Source organism: Gouania willdenowi, chromosome 6 (assembly GCF_900634775.1).
Source record: "Gouania willdenowi chromosome 6, fGouWil2.1, whole genome shotgun sequence".
Taxonomy (NCBI): domain Eukaryota; kingdom Metazoa; phylum Chordata; class Actinopteri; order Blenniiformes; family Gobiesocidae; genus Gouania; species Gouania willdenowi.
The window spans coordinates 51,783,759-51,808,397 of NC_041049.1; the positions used below are offsets into that span (position 1 = coordinate 51,783,759).

The following is a 24,639-nucleotide window of genomic DNA, read 5'->3' on the forward strand; positions in this document are numbered from 1 at the left end:
CTGAACAACAATCTGCAGATGTCACAGGGGACCATGTTGCATTATATTAATAGTATATTTAACCATATGCTGTTAAGGAAATAAAGCATGTAAAGTGTAGGTTTGTATGCAGTAATGCTTCATAAATACTGACATTTTTATTTTAAAATATAATGTAGACAAAGTAGCATTGTGTAGTATATGAAAAGCGCTCTATAAATACAGTTTGATTGATTGATCGATAGTTGTGTTAGTTAACGCCCTTCGTTGTCCCCCGCCTTCTCCACTGTTTCCCTTCCTGCAGAGCAATGAAATGCTGGATCTACAACGAAGCAGGATGAGGGAGGAAATCAAAGAGTACAAGTTCAGAGAAACGCGGCTGCTCCAGGACTACACCGAGCTGGAGGAGGAGAACATCACACTGCAAAAGCTGGTGTCCACGCTGAAGCAGAACCAGGTCAGTATAGTGGGATTCTGTACCTCACGAACTAAACTACCGTTAGCAACTACTGTGCTATACATTACTCACACTTAGTGTAGTTCACTGAAGTGTGCTCGTGTGTTCATGTCTCTTTATCAGAATCAGAATCTTTATTGTCGCTATACCTCAGTTTCATTGAACTATGTCATGTTACGTTTTTTTCAGACATGAGGAATTTCAATTCAGACACGAAAAATAAAATCAACAAAAATGAAACAAATAAGGATGCAACAAAAACATTCTTACTCGTACCGTTTCATTCCAAGAATATACAATAGCAGAATGAAACAGAACAAAAGTAAAACTGCTCTCTATTTACACATTTAGAAATAATAAATAACTTTAAAAAAAACTTTAAGGCGGTGTCTCACAATATCAGCAGTGCAACATCATTTAAGAGATGTTGCACTGCTGATATTGTGTATTGCACTGTATATAAAGTGGATTATTTTAGTGTTTGTTTAGAATAGCAATATATTAATGTACTGTATATATTATTATCATTCATTTACCTAAATTAGACTGAAACATTGGAAGTGGTAATATATGACTTCAACAATTGCAAATAAATGAATTATTAACTAAATAAATGCTATGTGCATTAACGTTGCATGGTTTGTCAAACAATGTCACTTAATAATATAATGAAAACAGAGAACAATAAAAGTGATTCGTCAGTTGATGAAGAATGACATTAATCAACTTCTTTCTTCATATAATATTGCACAATTATTTAAAACGTCTGTTAAATAGGTTTTTAAAGGAACAATAATGACGTATATCATATTTGTTTTCCATTTTAGGATTAATTTATAAGCAATAAATACGTTGCATGTGTTTCCTCCAGGTCCTGTGTTTCCTTCTCACAGTAAATGTTCATTTTATTTTAGATGTTAGAGAAGATTTAGTTAGTTGCCCCATGAAGGATAAAGTTCTTCTTCTTCTTCTTCTTCTTCTTCTTCTTCTTCTTCTTCTTCTTCTTCTTCTTCTTCTTCTTCTTCTTCTTCTAAGGTGGAGTACGAGGGACTGAAACATGAAATCAAGGTTTTCGGGGAGGAAACAGTTCTCCTCAACAGTCAGCTGGAAGACGCGCTCCGCTTAAAGGAAATATCTGAGAGTCAGTTAGAAGAAGCCCTGGATGCCCTGAAGAGCGAGCGTGAGCAGAAGAACAACCTGAGGAAGGAACTGGCCCACCACCTCAGCCTGAGCGACAGCGTCTACGGGGCCGGGGCCCACCTGGCACTCACCGTCACTGGCGTTGAGAGCCTGAAGTTCCCCGAGGAGACCAATGGGATGCCAAGCACCAATGGGATGCCAAGCACCAATGGGACGGCCATCCCTGCTGCTAATGGGAACAACGACGCTAGTAACCGGTGCAACGGCCACGTGCACGCAGGCTCAGGCTTGGCCAAGATGAACGGGGACTACCGAGCAGCGCGGAAAGGAGAAGGCTTACACCCTGTGCCCGATCTGTTCAGTGAGCTCAACCTGTCTGAGATGCAGAAACTCAAACAGCAGCTGCTGCAGGTGGGTCCTTAGAAGACCAACGCAGGGCATAGTGTGACCTGTTGTCTCATGTAATTTCTTAGAGGATTCTCTCCGTTAGATATATTTATAAAAGCTAAAGGCAGATCTTTATAATCTGGCTGTGTATATAGAGTTGTAGACAGTATATTGATCCACTTCTCACTCCGTAGTTCAGTTTAAATATCGATGTTGTCTGAAAGCAGTCCTGTGTAGGAATGAGATGAGGATCTAAAGCTGCTGTAGACTTCATTCATTTATCAAATAAAGACATAGTAGATCGACAAATCTAAGCTCATTTGCTTGAAAAAAAAAATTATATAAAGGGTGGAAGTTGCTGCTAGAAATTTTGTTTTAATCTCAAGTTTTGTGCATTACCTTGTGGGGTTTGGAGTCCTATAGAAGTGTTTTTACATCATTCTTACCATGATTTCTTGTAATATTATGTTAAGGATTCATTTATTCAGAAATGTACTTTAAAATTGACTTTGATCTCCTGATAATGTTTTGACTGCCAACTGTCAGTCTTCCTCAGAGGCATTTGCTGGTCGCTTTCATGTGTCCTTATGAGTTCTGAAATTCGACAGTTGGCAGTTGAAACATGTCAGGAGATCAAAGTCAATTTTAAAGGGGACATATCATGCTAAATCCACTTTTCTAGCCCTTAAATGCATTTTGTTGTATATTTAGAGTGCTTAGAAGTACAGAAAAAATCAAATTAGTCTCTTCAGGTGCTCCGTAGATATCTTTATATTCTGTTTTGCTCATATTTTTCAATCTGTTTCGATTTTTCTATTCTCTATTACGTTTTTTGAACTATTACATCACAGTATTTGCAGCGGAACTGCCAAATTAGGACATCAACTCCAGGTCCAACACTTCGAGCAATCCGCCATTTTTATTTCTCGCTTTTATTTTGTAGTCCAAGCTCAAGGATGCCGAAGTTACGAGAGGAGAAATCAAAATGTTTGGTTGTTGGATGTAGTAACCCACACGCTTCATTACACCGTCTCCCAGCATCAGAACCTTTTCAAAGTGTCTGGTTGAGTTTTATTTTTCACAGAAATGTACCCACATCTGTGGGTAAGGTAATTTTTGTGCGCGCGAAGCACTTCAAGGATGACTGCTTCTGCAACCTCCGCCAGTATAAAGAAGGATTTGCTGAAAGACTTTGTCTGATTGAGGGTTCAATTCCTTCTATCTTTGGAGACGACAAACAGAGCACTTCGGTAAGCTGTAAATAATGCTAAAAAGTGTAATGATAAGACGTCCCTGTCATTGTTTTGTTAGCATTAGCAGTTGCACCGTCTTCAGACTTCATATGTTAGCGCTGTGTGCTCGTTTTAGATCCTTGATGATATGGCCTACGTGATTTAATTTAAGTCTAAAGTTTTCATTAGTCATTTCATTTTGCCTTTTTAGTCTCCGAAAAGACTGTATTAAAATGCATTTCGTGACGTTAGCTTGGCGCTAGCGTTAGCTCGGCGCTAGCGTTAGCTCGGTGCTTGTGTTAGCTCACTTGTTAGGGTTCTGCAGGTTCATCATCTTCATTTTCATCTCGCTCCGCTGGGTCAGACTCTGGCTTTAACATGTAAGGCTGGATGGACAAGTCTTCTGTTGTTGACATTTTGTAAATAACCTCTGAATAAAAAGTTTATGCGCCGCTACATAGCCGTATCTCTTCTATCAAACTACAAAAATGGCCGAGCAGAATGGAGTTGAACTGAGTGTCACCTGAAGAGGGGGCGGGGTATGGAGTGTCTCATTTGCATTTAAAGAGACCACACCAAAATGAGTTGCTCTCAGAAGCACATCAGAAAAGGGGTAGAAAAGGGGTGGAGCTATAATAATGAGGAATTCAGACCCAAGCATTGCAGTTCTGCTTTATATAGACCACAACTGTATGATTTATATGTAAAAAGGAAGGATTTAAAACCATGATATGTCTCCTTTAAAGTAAATTTCCAGGGAAAAAAAAAAAGTTGTCTGAATAAATGAAACCATAACATATTATTTCAAAAAAAGAAGATGAACTTACTGGAATTTGTACATGATTTCTTGTGTTTCTTTGCCAGACAGGGAGGATAGTGATCTGGATGACACCTTTTTGTTCTAGTGTGTTCCCTGTATTTCTCCTGATATCGCCTCACTTTAGAAATTCAGTTTTGTCCAGATTCAGGTCTTTTTTCGTTAGCCCTAAAATTAACATCTGCCATTGTTTTGCTGCAACTTTCCCTCAAAGCACGAAAAACAGTCCGTGAAAACACCATCAATGTGTTGGGAAGTCACTTTTGCAGAGTTTTTTGTGGCAAACAAAGAAAATCACAGTAAGAATGAAGCAAAAACACCTCTATTACTCCATCTATGAGACTCAACCTCCCACAATGCAAAGCATGACAGTTAGTGTTTACCGTGGGGATGAGAACTAACTTTTAAATGGAAATTTCAACCTTTTACATCTTTGTTTCAAGCTAATATAATGATTTTTGACTTATTGATCTATGAGGCCGACACTACGTCTTTATCTGATAAATGTTTGTCTCTGGCAGCTTTAAAAAAAAAAAAAAAGAGTGTCCAAAAAACTTTGTGTTTTTGGAAAGCATGAGTAAGAATCAAATACAATGTGACAGTGAGATGTTAAACCCAGGTCAGATAAAGCAATGTTGATTCTTCTTTCACTGTCCACTGAAAGCATTTTTACAACATTTGAAAAACCAACATTAGCAGTGCTCTCGCTGTTCAAAGGGTTAATTCCCATGCAGTCTGTGCGTCTACATCATGTATTATGAATGCATGGAATATGCTGAGACGGGAGGACATTTAGTACTGAAGAAAGTCACAGTAGCTGCAGTAGGCTGCAACGCGATCAGATCCTGATCCCGACACATGGTGGCAAAATGAGGTCTAACAAAAGCCAAAGAAAGTATTACATTTAAAAAGGTTTTCAGTCCTGGCCTAATGTTAGACTCATCCACACAATGTTCATCTTCGACGTGATAAATGAGACGTCCCAATGCATTCTGAACTTTAAATGGATTAGATTTCATGTTAAATTCAAAATAAAGTCATTAAAGTACATTTTCTCTCAGTGGGCTCCCCTGAGGAACTGAAAATGAGATTAGTGTCTGATGTTTTAGCGACGTGCCTGACTCTGTAAACACAATTACTTTGCAATCGATCCTTACTTTCAAGCTGATTGGTCTTTAAGAAGTGGAAAACCTCAACAGCATGGAGCTCGTAATGGACGGATAGGTTTTTAAAATGTGATTTTCATCACGGATTCTGTCAAAGAATGTGCTTTGCTTCATCTTTGGGGGTTCTTTTCAGAAATGGTCTTTAATTTTATGATAATTTTTCATCCTTGTACAGTGAGACTATAGAATAAACTTGTATTTAATGTTGTACGTCCGTGCTGCAGGTGGAACGCGAGAAGGCAACTTTGCTCATGAACCTGCAGGAGTCTCAGACTCAGCTGCAGCATGCACAGGGTGCTCTGAGCGAGCAGAGCGAGCGACTCTATCGCCTCACAGAGCGCGTCAACACCATGAAACAGCTCAACGGAGACAAAGAACTGGATGAGCACCAGGAGAAGGAGAAACCGGACGGCGGCTCACCGTCGCCATCCGCCAACAGCCAGCATCACTCCGACATCCACGGGTTGGAGATCCTAGAGTGCAAGTACAAGGTGGCAGTGACGGAGGTAATCGACCTGAAAGCAGAGCTCAAAGCCCTGAAGGAGAAATACAACCACACAGTGGAGGAACAGGGAGACAATCACATCGATGACAGGGTACAAGCTCTGAGCGAACAGGTTTGTTCTTGTATCTACAAATACTTCACTGGGAACAGTGGAGAATTATTGTCATGCATCTACGATCAGAGTTAAAGTTCATCAAGTTATTCACACATTGTATTTTCCGTTCAGAAATGGATATTTTAAAAAACACAAAAAATGAGTGGTTATTTGATTTTCATTTTAAAATTCAAGGCATTTTTCTTCAAAAGTCAAGATGGGATAAAGAAAAACTTTATGAGGGAGGGATCCTCCAGTTTATGCACCATATTCATTTTATTGCATTTTAAAAATGGGACTACTTTACACTGTTAGAGCCTGTGTTCCGCCATCTTGAAATCACCTGATTGATAATGTCACACAGCCCCACTGCCTGTAAACAGCCCATTGTTTTCTGTTGGAGTGAAGCATTCAACCTGCTTTTTAGATCAGGAAAAGTTAAAGATGCCAATGTTTACCCTCTTTTGTTTACCGAAAGAGAATAAAAAGAAACCGCATTGTTGGAACTGTTGCCCCGTACGAACTTGTAAAAACAGTGGAGGATCCCTTTAAAAAGCATATGATCTTTATTTTCTGGTTTCTAAATGTCAAAAATGAAATGTAAGAAGACAGAAACAAACCAAAAATAATGTTTTTTCATATGGTGTTTTGAGAGCGCGTATGCTGTGTTACTCTGAAATGACTTTTGACATGGTTTGTTATCAGCAGAAATCTCTGCACACAGATCACACGAAAGTAGAGGTGGGAGAGTTTTTTTTTTTTTTTTGCAATCATGTCCCTTCCCTCTGACACACTCTTTTATTGTTGTTAAAACAACTTACTGATCTATGTCCTTCCACTGCTGTTACACACAGCTTTTACTTTGAAAATGTCAACTTCTGGTTGCACAATATGAAAAACAGGCATTTTTGTTTTTAAATAAAGTTTTGTTGATCTCTTCCAAAAAAAAAGGACCTTCAAACTTACTTTTAAGTTTTAAAATGAAAATCAAATAACTGCTTATTTTCTGTTTTTAAGGTCCTATTCCAAACTGAAACTGACCAGCAACACTTTCTTTGTTGCTTTTGTTAATTGTTTCAGAATGGCTCAACATGTTTGTTATTTCTGCTTCATTCTTTCTCTCAAGCAGGTCACACATTTGGAGAGAAATTATCGCGAGAGTCGGGAAAGAGTTGCGAGCCTGGAGGCAGAGCTGCGAGCATCCGTCTGCACCGCCACAGAGAGTCAGGCCATGCTGAACGTAGCCCAGGACGAGCTGGTGACCTTCAGCGAGGAACTGGCGCAGCTTTATCACCACGTCTGTTTGTGTAATAACGAGACCCCAAATCGGGTGATGTTGGACTACTACCGCCAGAGCCGCAGCACCCGCAGTGGCAGCCTCAAAGGTTCAGATGACCCCCGTGCTTTGCTGTCACCTCGCCTGGCCCGGCGCCTCGCTGCAGTAGCTGCACTCTGCTCTGCTGATTCACCCAGAAGTCCGATGGATTCCCCGTGTAAAGACGCTCACCGTGGCGACTGCATTAGCTCTACATCCTGCCACAGCACCCCCACCCGTAACCCCAGCATCAGCATCTCCCCCTGCCCGTCCCCGGTGCCCTCGGACGCAGGCGGAGACCTGCGTAAGGAGCCCATGAACATCTACAACTTGAACGCCATCATCAGAGATCAGATCAAACATCTGCAGAGGGCCGTGGATCGTTCGCTGCAGCTGTCCAAGCAGAGAGCTGCAGCCAGAGAGCTGGCACCCATCCTGGACAAGGACAAGGAGACCTGCTTAGAGGAGATCCTGAAGCTCAAGTCTCTGCTCAGTACCAAGAGGGAGCAGATTGCTACGCTCAGGCTGGTGCTGAAAGCCAACAAACAGGTGAACTCACTGTTTATTCACACATCTCATTTAATCCTTTATTTCTCTCAAACTTTAACAAAAAAACAATAAAAGCAAGAAGTCAATTACATATGCACCCATCAACGACCATTTGACACAGTATCAAAATCAATTAAAGTGAACATAAATGTACATATTATGGTGGGTCATCAAAGCTTTGGGAAAAATAAAGTTTCAGATAAACTCGATTAGAACCCTGCATTAGGTTTTGGCATCCAGAAGATGATGTAGGAAGAAATTTGGAAGAAAAAGCAGATGGTTAGCTAATTTTGTATCAAAATACTGGTTTTAGGAGTCGCTGCTTTTCAGAACAACATGTAAAGCACAGTTAGATAGATTCCTGAGTGCGTCCTAACCCAGACCTTCCCTATAACAAGCCACATGTGGAACTTAAAATCAGCAGTAACAACATTTAAAGTCAGCAGTGAAAACATCTAAAATCATCAGTAACAACATTTAAAATGATCAGTAAAAACATTTAAAATCAGCACTAACAACATTTAAAATAATCAACAAACACATTACATCAATAACAACATCTCCCTCTCAGTCATTAATTGTATTTAGTAAGTGGTTGACAAGTGGCTATTTTAGATTTTCTGTACACTTGTCTTAAAATATAAGGGATACTGGAGCTTGGTTGTGGTAGTGGGACGGCTCATAGCCGTCGCCAGAAAAATTGCCATGTTTTCAAATCCAAAACTTGACAGGTATGCTCAATCTAAGGTGCATGGAGGGGTCAAATTAAGAGGTCGTCAAAATCTCAACCAACAGTTCTAAGTTGTTGGGGAGGGGAAATGCACCAGAATGCAGGAATTTGCATGCATTTTGTTAACATTTTTCTGAGGGAGGACCCCTAGACCCCCCGAAGTGGATTCATTCTCGACCCCCCCAATATTCAAACAAACTTTTTGGACCCAAATGATTTGGCAAGACATGGAATCAAATACAAGGTTCTAATCCAGATAATCTAAAAAAGTACATATATAATGGTCATATCATTACAGTTGGAGAAGTGACAGAAAGGAGCAAAAGCCCCTTACTTACGTTCATAGTTTATTTCTAACCATTGTGATTTATTTCCTTAACTATTCCGTTAAAATTAATACAATCAGAACCTCGTCAATGTGGCTTTGTCATGGTTGTATCACAATTATGCAAACATTTCGCCAACAACAAAGTAATAAACAAATGGAGAACCAAATCATATAGGATAATTTACCACCAAAATCCCAAACTTCCTGTTTATAAACCCTTTAAAAATACAAATATAACACAAATGATAAAAAAAAAATTGATAGTGGTTTGTAAGAGTTGAATCACATTTGTTTGTATTGTCTTTTAAATAGCAGTGTGTTCTAAGTTACTCAGTAGGCCAACTAATTTAGCTTTGTAAAGTACAAAAACTGTTTTAAATGTAAGTAAACAAAAACATTTTAATAGCCTTGTTTTCAAAAACAGGGGATTGTTGTGGTCTCTGAAGTCTGACTGGTTGATGATCCTTTACAAGTATTTTTGGTAAGGTGCAGATCTCTTGTATCATGTTGGAATGAAATTGTACCCACAGACAGCTGAGGTCGCATTGGCTAACTTGAAGAGCAAATACGAGAATGAGAAGACGATGGTCACTGAGACGATGATGAAGCTGAGAAATGAGCTGAAGGCTCTGAAAGAAGATGCTGCCACCTTCTCTTCGTTACGCGCCATGTTTGCCACAAGGCGAGTGAGGTTCAATAAAGAAACATATTTAGGTTGAAGTAGGCTTCAGGTTCTTGTCTTTGATTGACTTCTTTGTTTTTTATCTTGGTGTAGGTGTGATGAGTATGTTACACAGCTGGATGAGATGCAGAGGCAGTTAGCCGCAGCAGAAGATGAGAAGAAGACACTGAACTCCCTCCTCAGAATGGCCATCCAGCAGAAACTGGCCTTAACTCAACGCCTGGAGGATCTGGAGTTTGACAACGAGCAGACTTACCGTGGTCGTGGAGCCAAAGTACCCAAGATAAGGAGCAGCCCACCCAAAGTACGTGTCTGATTCAAGTCATCATCACCGCAGTGTGTGACCAACACAATCCAGACCTCAGCTTTTTACCACCTGTTACTGTAGTCAATGATTTTACACTCAAAACAATCTCCTCAAACCAAAACTCTAATTGATGCTGCGACAATCTGTATATATTTACACTTTTGATAACATTGTGGATGCAGAGCATTAAGTGAAAGGTACTGAGAGGTTCATCTGCATTAAATGCTTACTATTAAATACACCCCTGTTGTTTTTTAATAAGCGTCTTTCTAAGTGTCTCTAATTGTCTAAGAAGTTGCCCTCTCTACATATATCTGAGTGTTGAAAAATGAATCAACGTTGTGAGCCTTCTGTCTGAGTAATCCACAGCACCATCTTGTGGTTGATGGGAAGTATTACATTGAAAGAAAAAAAATATGAAAATGCAGGCAAAGTTGGAAAAAAGATAAGAAAAAAATCTAAATGCGTCCAATTAATGTATACGTTTTTTCAGTAATTCTTTGACAGATTTAATGGACATTTCTGTGCTTTTAGACACGTCATTATTTTCATTTTGCATTCACAGATGGCATAGTTTAATAAAGTTGACCACAAAGGAAAAATCCTGACAAATGTTAGCATTACTCTACACTTTAGTGAAGGTGCACAGAATAATAAAATCTGCTGGAAACTCAAACTCTTTGACGTAGTAACCAATAGTCAGCACTAGGTGGCAACGTTGGACAGTATTTCTACTTAGCTTTGCCTTTAAACCTTTTGTTGACTAAAGATTTCCATCATAGTTTTCATCGACTTGATTTTTTTAAGAGCCAATAACCAGCCTATGACTAGTTTAGAAAAAACTTTGATATGTATTGATATTTTTGTCAACTAATAAAAACAAAACTATCGCAAAAATGTCATGTGATCATGGGGTCTTACGCATTGATCACATCAAATCTGTCTGTCTGTGTGTATTTACAACATTAATACCATTCCATAGGTTGATCAATAGGAAGAAAATATATTTTTTTAAATGCATAAACTATTCGGCTTTATATTTTAGTCAACTATATTTGTAACAGATTTAGTCGACTAAAACTATACTATAACTGAAATGGTCCTACACTGTAAAGAGTAATACGTTGACTTTAACAAACTGTACAAACTCGAAAATGAAATGATGTTGGATCAATTACAAATCTAGTTGATTTAAGTCAACATAAGTTGGTTTATTTTAAGGCAATGAGTTTGAATGTTTTTTTTTTTTATTAAAGCCAACTTTTTATTCTTTACAGCAGGGGTGTCGAACTCATTTTAGTTCAGGGGCCAAATACAAATACTTTAATCTCAAGTGGGCCACAGATGTTATGCGGGAAAACAAGTCATAGGTATACATAAAATACAAAACATGTATGAAACTGACCATATCCAAGCAATAAGTGACAGATATCAGTCCCAACAGGATCTTCACTTTCAATTTTGTAGATTTTGTGACCAATTTCTATTTAATTAAGGGAAATATTATGTAATAATTTGAGGAAAATTGAAGGTTTTGTAAGAATTTTGAGTTCTTTTAACTGACTGAAATCGTACGATATAAGCACCGGGAAAACTGTGGGTCCAAATTGGATGTATTTGGCCATCGGGCCATGAGTTTGTCACGTGTGCTTTACAATGTAATGACCAAACATTTTAGCTGAAACTAAGTTGCATTTTAGTCAAACGACTGTGGCTAAAACTAAATCAAAGTTTGCTGTCAAATTTAACACTTTATTCGATCTTCCCTGTTGTGTGCCATGAGTCAGCTGGAATAGTCTCAGACTGTATCGACTTTTTGAAGAATGCCATTCTATTAAAAATAAACTTCTATTGATCTTCTATCCACACTTTTTTTTTTTTTTTTTTACTCAATCCAAGTACATTCTACTCGAGAGGTGTGGTTAGAAAAAAAGGGTTCAGCGATTTCATGGCCTACTGCAGGAGGAATGCTTAACCAAGTTATGGGCCAAGGGTTTAATGTTTAATATTTAATATTATTGCAGTATGAAAATAGGAAGTGAAAATAAACCATTGATTGCAGAAAGAGGCGAGTGAAGCTGGACAGGTCTGAATTGTGATCATCTGTCCCTCTGTGTATGTTTATGTGTAAAATCATTGAAAAATTGGACTTTGCATGCGTTATCCTGTAAACATGTATCCTATGTAGAGGGGAGTTAGTGTTTTTCATTAGAAGCACAGGGCTGTGCAGAGACTGGGGTCCAGTAGCCTTCAGTCTCTTTCCCCCTGTTGTCTTTGTGCTGTTTGTCTAACCCTGAGTGTCACCTCTCTGTATATTTGTCTAATTTATCAGTTTCTTGTAGATTGTCAGCAGCCTTCTGCCTCAGTACCGTTATACTCCTCACAAGTAAGGCGAGGGAGGGCCCCCCTCGCCCGCAGGTAACAAGCTGTAGAGCCTCCTCCCAGTAGCATATCCACCCACCAGTAGTGTTTGAAATCAGCACTAAAACCAACCATGGACTGCACGTTGTCAGCCACTCATCTCACACAATCATAAGACGTTAATGTACTGTATGTATGAGTATCACTGGAAGTAGCAGATTGTTTCTATTTGCATGTATAAACTCAATAGTAGTTTACTGCACTGACATATATGCTTAACTTCCCTTTAATGTGTTTCAATGCTTGGATTTTAAAACACGTCTGTATTAAAGCTCAAGCTTCAATTTTAAATTTGCACTTTATTTACTTTTTGGCAGTACATGAAATCATGCCAGCTATTAGAGGTGTATGGCAAGTGCACACCTATACGCATATCCTTTGTGACTGATTAGCACATTGTTCACCATCATACGTTAAAGTGTGAGTACACCCCCAGGTTTTTGCCGATTTGCCTTTTGGAGGAAATTAAAAAAAAAAATGCCTTGATTATGGGCATTGCTCCGAGAGTAGTTCAGACACGCCCAGTCACAGCAGCCCCGCCCACACAGTGCTGCACAGTTCCTCATGGAGCTGTCAATCAGTGCCCACTGAGGGCTGTGAGAGGAGGTAACCCAGTCCCTCCTCCCATCTTTTATAGGAGGGGCGGGCCTAACAGTGACAGTTAGTGATGTTACTGATCCAAAAGGACGTCATTGATCTAATCTCAACCAGAGCCGTATAGAGAGAGAGTAGGACAACTCTGTTCACTCCAATGGTTTGGTTTTTTACAGCAATGGCGGCTCATGGAGCCTCACATTTTGTCCTGGAAGTGATCAGTCTACCATTGTAGCGCATTGACAATTTGTGATGCACTTTTGAACTTCAAGACATTGAAATAATTAGATTGGATATTATTGTTATTATTATTATTATTATTATTATTATTATTATTATTATTATTATCAGCGTATCTAAACCCATTAACGTGTGGTGTTTTTAATAACCCCTTTTTTTTAAGAAAGTTAAAGAAAATTTAAAGCAATACATACTGTATACAATACATATTAACACATTTTTTAACCAAAATAATGTTGGCCTTAACTACGTCAAAAAAAAGCAGATTAGCTAGCTTCTATAGCGAGGAATACAGATATAGGAAAAAACACAAAATTGAGAACAGTCACAAAAGAAAGGTGCAGTTCAGTTCAGGGTGTCAGAATATGGAACAATCTAAATGATGACCAATTATTAAGCTCCCTTAAATACACAGACAATTTGACTTAAAGAAATTCACAAATTAACAACAAAAACACAGAAAATGACTCCAAAAACTCACAAAAATAACAACAAATACACTGAAAATAATTCCAAAAACAAACTAAAAATAAAGGAATACCAAAAACACAGAAAATTACTCCAAAAACACACAAAATAACATCAAAAACATAGAAAATTACTCCAAAAATGCACAAAATAACATCAAAAACACAGAAAATTACTCCAAAAACACACAAAATAACATCAAAAACACAGAAAATTACTCCAAAAACACATGAAAATAAGGAAAGACCATATAAACAGACAAAATTTGTCACAATTAAAAGAAAATTCAAAGCAATTCATCCTGTATATAATACATATTAACACATTTTTTAACCAAATTAATGTTGGCCTTAATTACGTCAAAAAAGCAGGTAAGTTAGCTGTTTACGCTAATCATTAATACGAAATTACATTAGGGGAAAAAACTATTTATGGAACTACATAAACATATATTGTATATACACATACATATGACGGTGTACTGTATAAATATTGTCAATTAATGCAGTTATCGACGACAAATTATCGAAAATCCCAGTTATGTCACTAGGAACCACTGACTTCCGGGACAAAATTCAGTCTTACGTGAATCACGTGACGGTCAAGCATTTTGGACTTACGTTGTCGCAACTCTTTCTCTATACTGGTCTGATCTCAACCATTAGCAGAATTTAACTGTAATAGCTGTTGTTCAGCCCATAGAGGGCATTCACACAATTAAAAATGCTACATTAGAATACAGCAGAAAAAAGGTGGTTTTAGGGTGTACTTACACTTTCCGTAGCTAATGAGGTCGACTGTCACTATTAACTAGTTTATAGCAGCTTTATTCTTTGGCTGTGTTATGTTGGTGAGCTTTATTTACGTTCCTGAAGCTGTGCTTTCAGCCACTGAGTTGGTTTGTTGAATGGCTTGATTTGGGGAAAACAAACTTACTTCCTTTTAGTAATAGTTTGATCAGAAATGACACACAATTCAGTTCAGTTACTGATGAAACAGTCGAGATTTTCCAATGCTTGGTCAACGTAACAATCTGTATGTTTCTCAGATTGAAAGTGTTTTTCCTGAATCCAACCATTTTTCAATGATAAAAGAACAACTTCATTCATATTTTTCCAATGTGAATTTTAGTTTGTTGGTGGCATATTTAATGAACCATCTAATTCACATACAATTTTTGTCCTTTTTCTCTTGCTTCTCTGCTTCTTCACAGTCCTAAATTTGCAACAGAATTCCAGGAACGCAGAGCAGTCCTGTCCAGCCGCAGAAGCCTTCTCACCCCCTGTGACCCCCGTAACTGTCTGGCCCGCCGGCTCCAACCTCCTGACACCTAACCCCACTGCTCCACCTCTAACCAACCCAACCAGTGTCTGCTTAGAGTCCAGCATGAAGGCAGAAACTCTCAGAGTAACGGGTTGGGAAACGCCTCTACTCAACCGAGCAGTCCATCCCCAACCCTTAACGGCCTGGCTCTGGTTGTTGGCCTGGCTCTGGTTGTTGGCCTGGTGGTAAAATGGGTCAAAGAGGATGAGCAGGACTCTTCTTTTGGAAGTAACTTCTTCCTTTCCTGAAACCAGCCAGCAAAGGCTTGAACTGTTGATGCACTGGTATTTTCAACTTTCATTTCTACTACTGACTTTATTTTTTATCTTGTTTATTTTTTGGACCACTTGATATATGTCCTAACATGTGTTCTTGCTGCAGTGAAAACAAGAGCAGGACATATTTACTTCACGTCATAATGTATAATGTAAAACCATACAGCATTTGGGAGATTAGTTGGTCAATAAGGAAAGTGAAATAAAACTACACAGCAGCATTCTTAAAGTTTACTAACGGGTCAATGAATGCAGACAATTGATTATTAGAGAATGATGGGTGGGTTTAACTACCTTTTTATCCTTATTTTGTACTGCTTCAGTTCTTTTCTTCTTTTTTTTTTTTTTTTTTGCAAATGAAGTGCATTAAAACCATTTTATACTTTTGACTCGTATTTTACAAACTTGATTAATTTATACTGAGGATGCTGATGTGTTTTGGTCGTGATGTGGAATATTTATTTATTTCGGTAATTATTTATTCTTTTGCTCATTCATCATTATTTAACTATTTGTTGCTGTATTTTGCACAGATTTAAATAGCCATTAAAGAAAAGTGACTTTGATTTTTTTTTTTTTATTTTGTGTGTGTTTTTTTTTTATTAGGTAATAACAGAGGAATCCCTGTTGTTTTTTCCATTTTACTACCCTGTACTGGTCTAACCCATTAGAAAAAGTATAATTTTCCGGCAATTATCCATTCCTTAATGTCATAAATAGCCATAAATGTCTGAACATGCTTCCTCCAAACCGTCTGCAGTAGTGTACAAGCACAATTATGTACTATGCATCATAAAGCAATACAGTTTGAATCATCTTCAAGTGATTTTAAAGAATGAGCATAATGATGAGTCAACCATTCCTGTTATTGTTGAGTCAACCAGCACCAGAAAACAAGTTTGTCACTTACAACATTATTGATTGAAGACGATTGTGACATCACTCATTGATTGTTTCAGTGTTGCATTTATGACAACAACGTCCTCTTTTTCTTCCATCTTATAATTGGTTGTAAAACGCAACCTCTTCTCACTACAATCACTTTTGCTACATTGATATTAAATGATTCACCCTAAAGTACGTAGATTGCCAGTGTTACTGTCACACATCTGTAACAGCTGTAACGCCTGAGTTGTTTCTGTTTGTTGGCTCCGTCTCTGTTAATAGCGCACATTGTTTACTTTGAGACTGCAGAAAAACCTGGTTAGCGTAGCTTCTTAAAACCTTTGCAGGCTCATTGGTTCCTTCCCTCAGTTGTTTGTAAGATTTTGAAAAAAGTGCAGTTTGAAAGAAGTGTTTGCAGAATGCAATGTCATGGTGGGTTGGATGTTTTCTCTCCTGTCAACACAAGTGTTGAACTTGTTTCACAAGTTGAATAAAAGACTTGTTCTTGGATTTTTGTGCAACTTTATCTCTTTTTTTTTCATTTCATACTATACTCGAGTGATTTAAAAACTGAATAAAAAAATCATAATAATTTCAGCACTCAAATTATTTGTTGCTTTTACCTGCTGACCTTTTCCCCTTAGACAAAGTCATTTATTAATTATTAAGTTCATATTAATGCATCCAACCATTCATTTTCTGACCCATTTACTGCTTTTTTCTGGGTCGTTGGGGTCTGCTGGTGCCCATCTCCAGCTCTCAATGGGCGTTAGGCAGGGGTACACCCTGGACAGTGCACCAGTCCATCACAGAGCAATAATAGTACATTTAAAAATAAAAGCTTAAAAGTTGTGACTTTTTCGTTTAAGTTGTGAATGCATGCTCACTTTATAAGACAATATGTCTTTATTGTCACTGTACAAGTACAATGAAATACTGTCGAGTAGATGTATCCAGTAGATGTCATATCAAAAGTACACAAGTATACAAAACACTATAACCAAATTTACAAATAAGAATATGAATATGGATCAATAATGCAGTGTAAATAGAAAATATGCAGGTAAAATATGCAATAGGTTTAAAAGTGACATGTGCTGAGGTACTTGAAGCTCTGCACTGTCGCCATCGATGTTGATGTGGTAGTGGACGTTGAGCTTCAGCCTCCTGAAGTCAAGGATCATCTCCTTTGTCTTTGCTGCGTTGAGGAAAAGGTTCTTGGTTCAGCTCCAACTCTGCAGGTAACATTAATGTAAAGGCTTCCATTGGAAGTAAAAAAATAAACTCAAAAAGGTTAAAAAAAAGAAGGAAAAAAAAGTCATAATTATGAAATACTGTCATAATTATGAAATAGCAAGTCAGAATCATGAGATAGTAAGTCATAAATATGAGATACTAAGTTTTCATTATAATCATAATAATGCATTGGATTGGATATAGTGCTTTTGTAGACACTCAAAGCACTTCACATAGATGTTATATCAATTGCTAAATCATAATTATGAGATAGTATCTCATATATATGACTTAGTAAAAAAAAAAATCTAGCTCACAACAATTATGAGATAGTATTTCATAACTGTAACTTTTTTTTTCTTTCTTTCTTTTTTACTGGCAGGAATGGGATTCCATAAATTTCATATCTAATTGGAAGTTGATGTTATGTTGATGTTAAAGAAAAAAGAAAGAAAAAAAAAAAAACTTTAATAAAGGAAAAAAAAGTTGTTGATGCACATTTTCACTGGTTAATGTAGTTTATTTATGTTGTATTCAGTTGTAAAGTATGTAGACAGGATGGTGACATGTAGTTTGAGAAGCAGTGCATCACATCCTCTGCACCGCCTCTACCGTTTACTACAGATTCCTCTATAAACTCTCCGTTATTACAGCTCGTGTTTAGTTGACTTGCGCGTGGTCTCGTGCGGTGCGATCAGAGGAGCGCGTGCCCGGACACTGTCCTCTGTAACTGTGGATGAACTGGACTGTACTGGATGTTTGACCTCACTGAAGCCCACACAAACATGGACGGCTTTAACAGAGTTGCCTTTAGGAGGAAACAGCGAAGCTTGGACGTCCCAGACCCGGAGTCAACAGGTGAGTCTCACCGAGAAACCACGAACACGTCTAGGATTGATTTCTATGGCGGGTAAATAATCAATCTAGATCTTGTTCATTCTTAACAATGTCACATTCATCAGCTGCCATTTGTTTTTCATGCTTGGGTTGGAACTGATAGGATAGTGTGAGTGTAAAATATCAACACAAGTACACACTGTAGTGTTTACTACACACTCAGTGCTGAATACCTGAGTTTGAAGGACTTAGAGGCAAGTCTTTACCTGTTGTGTAACCAGGCTACAGGAAGTCACGTGGTTTTTACCTTCTCCCCAGGTTTCAAGGAACCTTTATCCATGATGCATCGTTTTCAGTGAGTGTGTGTGTGTGTGTGTGTGTGTGTGTGTGTGTGTGTGTGTGTCCTGTCTGGACATGACTTTGGTGTAACCTACAGTAGTTTTTAGTGCTTGTGCAGACGTGCTGCTGCTGCTGCTGCTGAGGAGGAGGCTGGTGATTGGCTGGGGATTTACAGTAGTGTGGACTTGGCTCTGTGGTCCATGTTGTCACAATCAGGTCGACTGTTGGAAAGCTTCAAGTCTGCAGGTAACAAATAGGCGATGAGTCAGGCTGTGGGGAAAATAACCAAAGATTGCATTTGGTGTTTAATCATCCTGTGTTTTTCAACTTCATGGCCTGTTTATGGTCACTACCACCTGCATAGTGTTCTACAGGATGGTTTTATTCACCCATTCACACACTGAACACCACAAAGCTGCTATTTAGAATCAAACCTTCCATTGGGTTGGAGAGAATCCATCTGATACGTTGGTACTAATAGTAGAAAACACTGGGCGTGTCCTGATTCCATTTTTTCACTTGTATTAAAGCTGATATCTGGAGTGTCAGAGAAATATATGTTTATGTATGAATCTTTTGAAATCCGAAAAAAAAACTAGTCATTTACTATGGTCTACTGTCGGTGGTCATTCATATACATTAATGTGTATAAGTCCCACCTTTGTCCTATAGACCACTATACAAATGGAAACAATCACCTGTGACTGTGCCCAGCCAATAGGCTTCGACTTCCTGTTTTTGAGACTGCCAATCAAAGTGAATGTGGAACTGTGCACAGAAACATGTAAATATGATTTTGGCTCTTACCTGACCCATAGACCTATATCAACGTGGCCTTGTTATGTTTTGCAATGCACGTGCAGAAAAGTAGAGGCACCCACGGCAGCGGAAGTAAGAATCCTTGAGTCAATAGTTAATAAATCCAATGAAAACAATGTATATTATATCGGATATTTTAAATACAAGCCGTTATAATCCAATGCGCTGTTTTTTTGTTTTTGTTTTTTCGGGTGCTGATATCAGATATCAATATCAGATCAGAACACCCTTAGAAAACACCACCAACCTCTTGAACAGAAAAAAACCTAATTTAAAACTTAAAGACATCGTCCTCAAACAATGTTTTCATGTAGTCCTTATGAACAGCGTAGTGACAGTTCTGATTAGAAGGCGTCACATACAGAAGGTTCAAGCATAGGTGGCCCCAATGTCTCTAAGCTAAGTTTGCATGTTTGGGGATTCTCTTAAATTTACCATTTGCATTTTTTAAAATCACTTAACAGAAGAGAATATAGAAGAACAACCCCAAGAGATCAAAATGTCATGCTGAGACTAGGCTAAATACTGGTAGTTATTTTGTAGGAAAGGTGGAGGTTTCATTGGCAAAATGGGAAATTTTATTGTTTGGCTCTTATTTTCTTATACCATTTCTACATTTTCCCTGTCTACTGTGGTGTAGATGTACCAATTTTCATGTGTTGCATGCCAGTGTTGGGTTGGGAAAATGTACAAAAGTGATTTAAAACAAACTTTCAGATTCTATCTGATGTGTTTGTTATGATTGTGTGTTTATGGCATGCAGAGCATGTTTGAATAGTGACACCTACGTCTGTGTTATAGTCAGTGTACGATTGCACAGCTATTGTGGAGGAAAAGTAGGCTGCGTGACTAGGTGTCGTATATTATTGCAATGCTACACTTTTTAAAAGATGATCGCTTCTTAAATGTTAGTTGTTTTTATGTGTTAAGTTGGGATTGTACTTAGTCAGGGGTCTGCAACCTTTACTGTACAAGGAACCATTTAACCTCATCTCACCTGGATTAAAGTCCTCCTGGAGCCAAAAAATACCTTCTCAATGAAGACAATACAGTGTAATAAATTATATATACAGTTAAAATTATATAGAATAATGTTTGATTTGATTTATACTGATCATGTAAATGGAAACTTAAAAACAGTTTAAAATAAAATAGAATAAATTAACATCAAGAAATAAAACAGTATCTTGCATCTTAAAATTCTTACACATCTCAATTTACATGAACACAATGTTATATAAAGAAGTATTATTTTTTTAGTTATTGTATTTGAAAGGCTACAAAAAGTAACTTGAATTTGATAAGACATGATCATGTGATCAACACATGCTAATTGCTGATGTATTGCCACACATAAAGCATGCATATTTAACCGGCACATTGGTGGTTAAATGAATCTGTCCCCACACAATTAAAATCTCTATTTTCTTCTAGAATAGTGTTTTTGTTGGTTTAGTTTCTTACCAGGGATTTAAAAGTTAAGGTTAACCACAGGTGCAGGAAAGTTGATGGTCTGTAGATGTTGCAGGAGGTGAAATAGGAAGGTGCTGAGTCATTACACAACGTGATTTATTTTAGGTTAACAAATTGTTATATCTTGATTTTATTTGTCATTAATCATTAATAGCCTCCGTAAAAAATAACTCCTTGTTTCAGTAGTTTTTTTTTAAAGCTATAGGGAGCCATTGCAAAAGAGTCAAAGAGCCACATGAGGCTCCCGAGCCGCAGGTTGCAGACCCCTGCCCTGAGTCATCAAATATCTTTGGAAAAGAATCTGCTAATCTTCAGATTAGTAAAATTCAATTTAGCCCTTGCAAGCTAATTATCCTTGGATGATTTATGAATTTGTCTTGGTATAGATCTGAGTACAGGTGCCTCAGGATCCCACAGTGTGTGCGTGCGTGCGTGTGTGTGTGTGTGTGTGTGTGTGTGTGTGTGTGTGTGTGTGTGTGTGTGTGTGTGTGTGTGTGTGTGTGTGTGTGTGTGTGTGTGTGTGTCTCTAATGTATTTAATGTATCTAATGGTGGCTCATAGATAAGTGAGATTAAGGACGTCATGATAAATTAGAAGTCAGCTGAAGGTCCAGTGCACAGGGACGCAGCTTTTGTTTTGTGATTAGAGATTATTGGAAACTATCAGATGTATTCTAATCTAGTTTTACTAGAAATAATGACGTATCATATTATGATTTATTTGTTAAATTTTATTTGATTAACTTCTAAAAACTCATCCCTCATTAAGGAATTTGAATAAACTTTATATAAATAGAAACAAAGTGTAAGAACCACAGCACACGTCATATCTGCCTCCATGTGTTTGAACTGTGACTGTTGTCTTTATGTCTTGTGCTCTAAATCACATGGATTGGCTTCAATAGACTCCCATTAAAATATGATTTCAACTGCAGCCATGATGATGTTACGACCCTATATTAAAACTAGTATTTCACTGTTTTATTTTCTCATTTTTTACTTTAAGCACCTGCTTCAATATATACATTTGCTAAAATAAATACATTTTATTTTTGCATGTTTAGTCCACAATAATCTGAATTAAATATGAAAGTTTTTTGTTCCATTTAAACTCTGCAGCTCTGTGAATATATGACTGCTGTCACTGCAATGATGTCCCATATTGGTTGTATTATTCATCTGTTTTATGGCACTTCCTTGTTCTCTCTCTTTTGCACAATTGTTCAAAGGTCAGATAGTGCTCCATTCTTTCTGTGAGCTTTACCATTAGCTTTAGTGTTTAGTAAACTGCTGTTTACTCTAAGTCTTTTGTTCACTGCAGGGTTTCTTTTTTTTCTTCTTTTTCCAAAAGCCCAAAAGAAAGTTTCCACCAGAAAGTCTAAATGTATCTGTGGGATGATCGCTTAAAGTTTGTGCTGAGGATTACATAGGGCTGGTTGGTATGGACCAAAATTCATATCTCAAATTTTTTTTATCAAAATGGTGCTATTTGTATATGATATAAATCTCAATATTTTTTAACTCAATAAAGACGTACCAGAAAGACAACTCTGGGTTAATTTTGCTGATGAATAAATGCCACACAGGCTCATTTATTAACAAACTGCCTCACAATAAGGCTTTTTCACTTGTAAGGGACAGTATGTGTGAGTGAGTTTTTTAGGGTGGCTTGTTAAGAAGGAAGGTCAGACATCCATCTAACTGTGTTATTCAGGCTGTTCTGAGAAGTAGAAAACACAGTGACTCCTAAAACAAGTATTTTAATACAAAATTACCTATAAAATAAAAAATATATCAAAAAGCAATATTGTAATTTTCAGTATCGCCAAAATAGCAAACTTGTTATATCTTGAATCTCGATATACTGCCCAGGTCTAGGATTACAGCTGGTGAGCAGACAACATTTAGGACCTTATCTCTATGGTAAACAACATGAACATTATCATTATTTATGCTTTCCTGAGGTTTAATTTAACTGGAATAGTTGCCTTGACTGTCTGCTGAGATGTGGAACAAGTTGATGTGTTTTTCAACCAAATATTGTTTATTTGTTTGTTTAATGCATCACAATGTTTTCTCAGACGAGGATCAGATAATTCATCCATCCATCTTGTTTTGCATGTCTTGATTTCTCTTAGTTTCCACAAGGGGGCAGTAATTACTTAGACATCATCAAAGTGAGTTGAATTGAATAGAACTGAAATAGAAATCAATTATTTCATACTCGTCTAGAGTTGATTTGTTGATAGAGAACTGCCATAATCATGACACACACTGTTATTTTTTGCAGTAATAATAAACGCTCTGTCTTTAGGTAAAACACACAACGTTGACTACTAATGTCATATTACTGTCATCAGTTCATCTTTCTGTTGTTCACCTGTGAGTTGATGACTAAAGTTATAAATAGTGCTACATGCACAGTATCAGTCTACTGATCTGTTTAAAGGTCTAATGTCATGCTATTTTTCACCCATCTCCATTTATTCTAAGAACCCCAAAAATATAGTATTTGAGGTTTATTTTCCTAAACTCACCTGTTTTCCAGAGTTTTAGCCTCTGAAAAGTCACTTTCTGAGCAACTCTACACAAACAGGCTGATTTACGGCCTACTTATGCATATTTATGAGTGGGTGTGTCTATAGACGGGACACTGACTTCCTCCTCCCTGCACGGTGAGTAGGGCCAGAGCACGGCCCACCCTCCTCCCACACACTCCTTAGCAGAGCTCATGCTGCTTTATAAACACCAGACAGAGCGTGGGGGGCGGGGCGTTTACCGGTACATACATAGACTGTAGAAAATACATACATCGCACTGTGCGAAGAACGATGAAATGCTCACCTTTGTGGGTGTGTCTGTTTACATGTCAATCACGGCAGAGAGCTTCCTGGAGGCGTGGCTTCTACAGCTCAGTGCTGCGTCAAATTCGTCATCAAAGTGGGAACGCGTCATCAAAAACATGTGTATGAAGCCCTAATAGCACTTTTATGATATTAAACATCATCAATATTGTGTTTTCTGTAACTGGGCCTATCCAGACATAGGGAACATGTGCAGTATTTTATCCTGGAAACATTGTTTTTCTTTTCAGTCCCGGTCAGGACTTCCTGACTGTTGTGTCATTTCCCCTCATGGCTGGTATTGTTATGGGAGGATCTACCCAGTGAGGTCCTCCTGTTCTCTGTTACCTTACAAGCCCAGTCTGAGCTCAGATGTGGTGACTTGAGAAACTCAACATCATCAGTACATCTTGCTACACAGAGGCACCGGAAGTGTTTGGACAAAGGGACATTTTGTAACCTGGCCTTTTTCATCATCTGTGTGAAAATCACAACATCCCTTTTGCAAGATCTCAGGGACGTGTGAAGGTTTGGATGACGCATCTTTCACAACTGAGGCTGTTTCTTCATTTGACAAGCAAAGTAAAGCACCGTATATACCGTGTATACAGAGGAATAGTAAAGAAAAATAGAAAGTCTGCATGAAGGTACGTCTCAGGAAACTATTTTCACACAGACACAGCATGGACTGTGTAGCCAACAGCTGCTGGAGGTCCCATCCACGACCTGCTGCCTCGGTAGGTGTTCCTCACAGGCAGGAAACACAATGATAAAGAACAACGATTAGATAAATGCATTTGTTAAAGGAGACATTTTGTTGCTAATATTCTTTTCAAATACAAGACAATCAACCGATAATGAAACGACGTCGCAAGTACTGGTTCTGGAGCCGGAAAAGGAAAATTACAAAGATGCACCTGCTCTGCTGTTATGGTAAGATTAGCATTCATTTGAATTGACATGGACAATGATCTGGAGCATCAGGTTTAATCACCTTCTATTGTGTCTGTCGTCATCCCTGTTTGACTGACATTCAGCTGTTTACTAGACTAATGTAACTTTCTGTATTGCTTCTAAATAGACAGTTTATCTTGGTGTTCTCTGTGATCATGTTGTTTGTTCACCTCCGCTCTTAGTAGTTTTAGTCATAGTAATGTCCTGATACAACTTTTTTTTTTTTTTTTCCCTTTCGATACGAT

At 37.9% G+C, this 24,639-nt stretch overlaps 2 protein-coding genes across 8 annotated transcripts in view; both read left to right on the forward strand.

The window, feature by feature from the left end:
- bicd1a (bicaudal D homolog 1a) overlaps nucleotides 1–16,404 on the forward strand; it is a 45,993-nt gene extending 29,589 nt beyond the window's left edge. Inside the window, exons 3-10 of one of the 5 annotated variants that reach the window (XM_028450433.1) lie at nucleotides 284–436; nucleotides 1,472–1,987; nucleotides 5,403–5,795; nucleotides 6,904–7,641; nucleotides 9,230–9,381; nucleotides 9,475–9,685; nucleotides 12,021–12,106; nucleotides 14,625–16,404. In XM_028450433.1, the coding sequence (XP_028306234.1) occupies nucleotides 284–436; nucleotides 1,472–1,987; nucleotides 5,403–5,795; nucleotides 6,904–7,641; nucleotides 9,230–9,381; nucleotides 9,475–9,685; nucleotides 12,021–12,106; nucleotides 14,625–14,745 (2,370 nt within the window). In that variant the 3' untranslated portion in view covers nucleotides 14,746–16,404. The remainder of the gene's footprint in view (nucleotides 1–283; nucleotides 437–1,471; nucleotides 1,988–5,402; nucleotides 5,796–6,903; nucleotides 7,642–9,229; nucleotides 9,382–9,474; nucleotides 9,686–12,020; nucleotides 12,107–14,624) is intronic. The other 4 variants (XM_028450434.1, XM_028450435.1, XM_028450436.1 and 1 more) reach the window with 4 other exon arrangements.
- Nucleotides 16,405–17,794: 1,390 nt separating this feature from the next.
- fgd4a (FYVE, RhoGEF and PH domain containing 4a) overlaps nucleotides 17,795–24,639 on the forward strand; it is a 66,525-nt gene continuing 59,680 nt past the window's right edge. The window contains exon 1 of one of the 3 annotated variants that reach the window (XM_028450137.1): nucleotides 17,795–17,988. In XM_028450137.1, coding sequence (XP_028305938.1) covers nucleotides 17,886–17,988 — 103 coding nt within the window. In that variant the 5' untranslated portion in view covers nucleotides 17,795–17,885. Of the gene's footprint in view, nucleotides 17,989–18,491; nucleotides 18,553–23,840; nucleotides 24,374–24,639 lie in introns of those variants that run through there. The other 2 variants (XM_028450140.1, XM_028450138.1) reach the window with 2 other exon arrangements.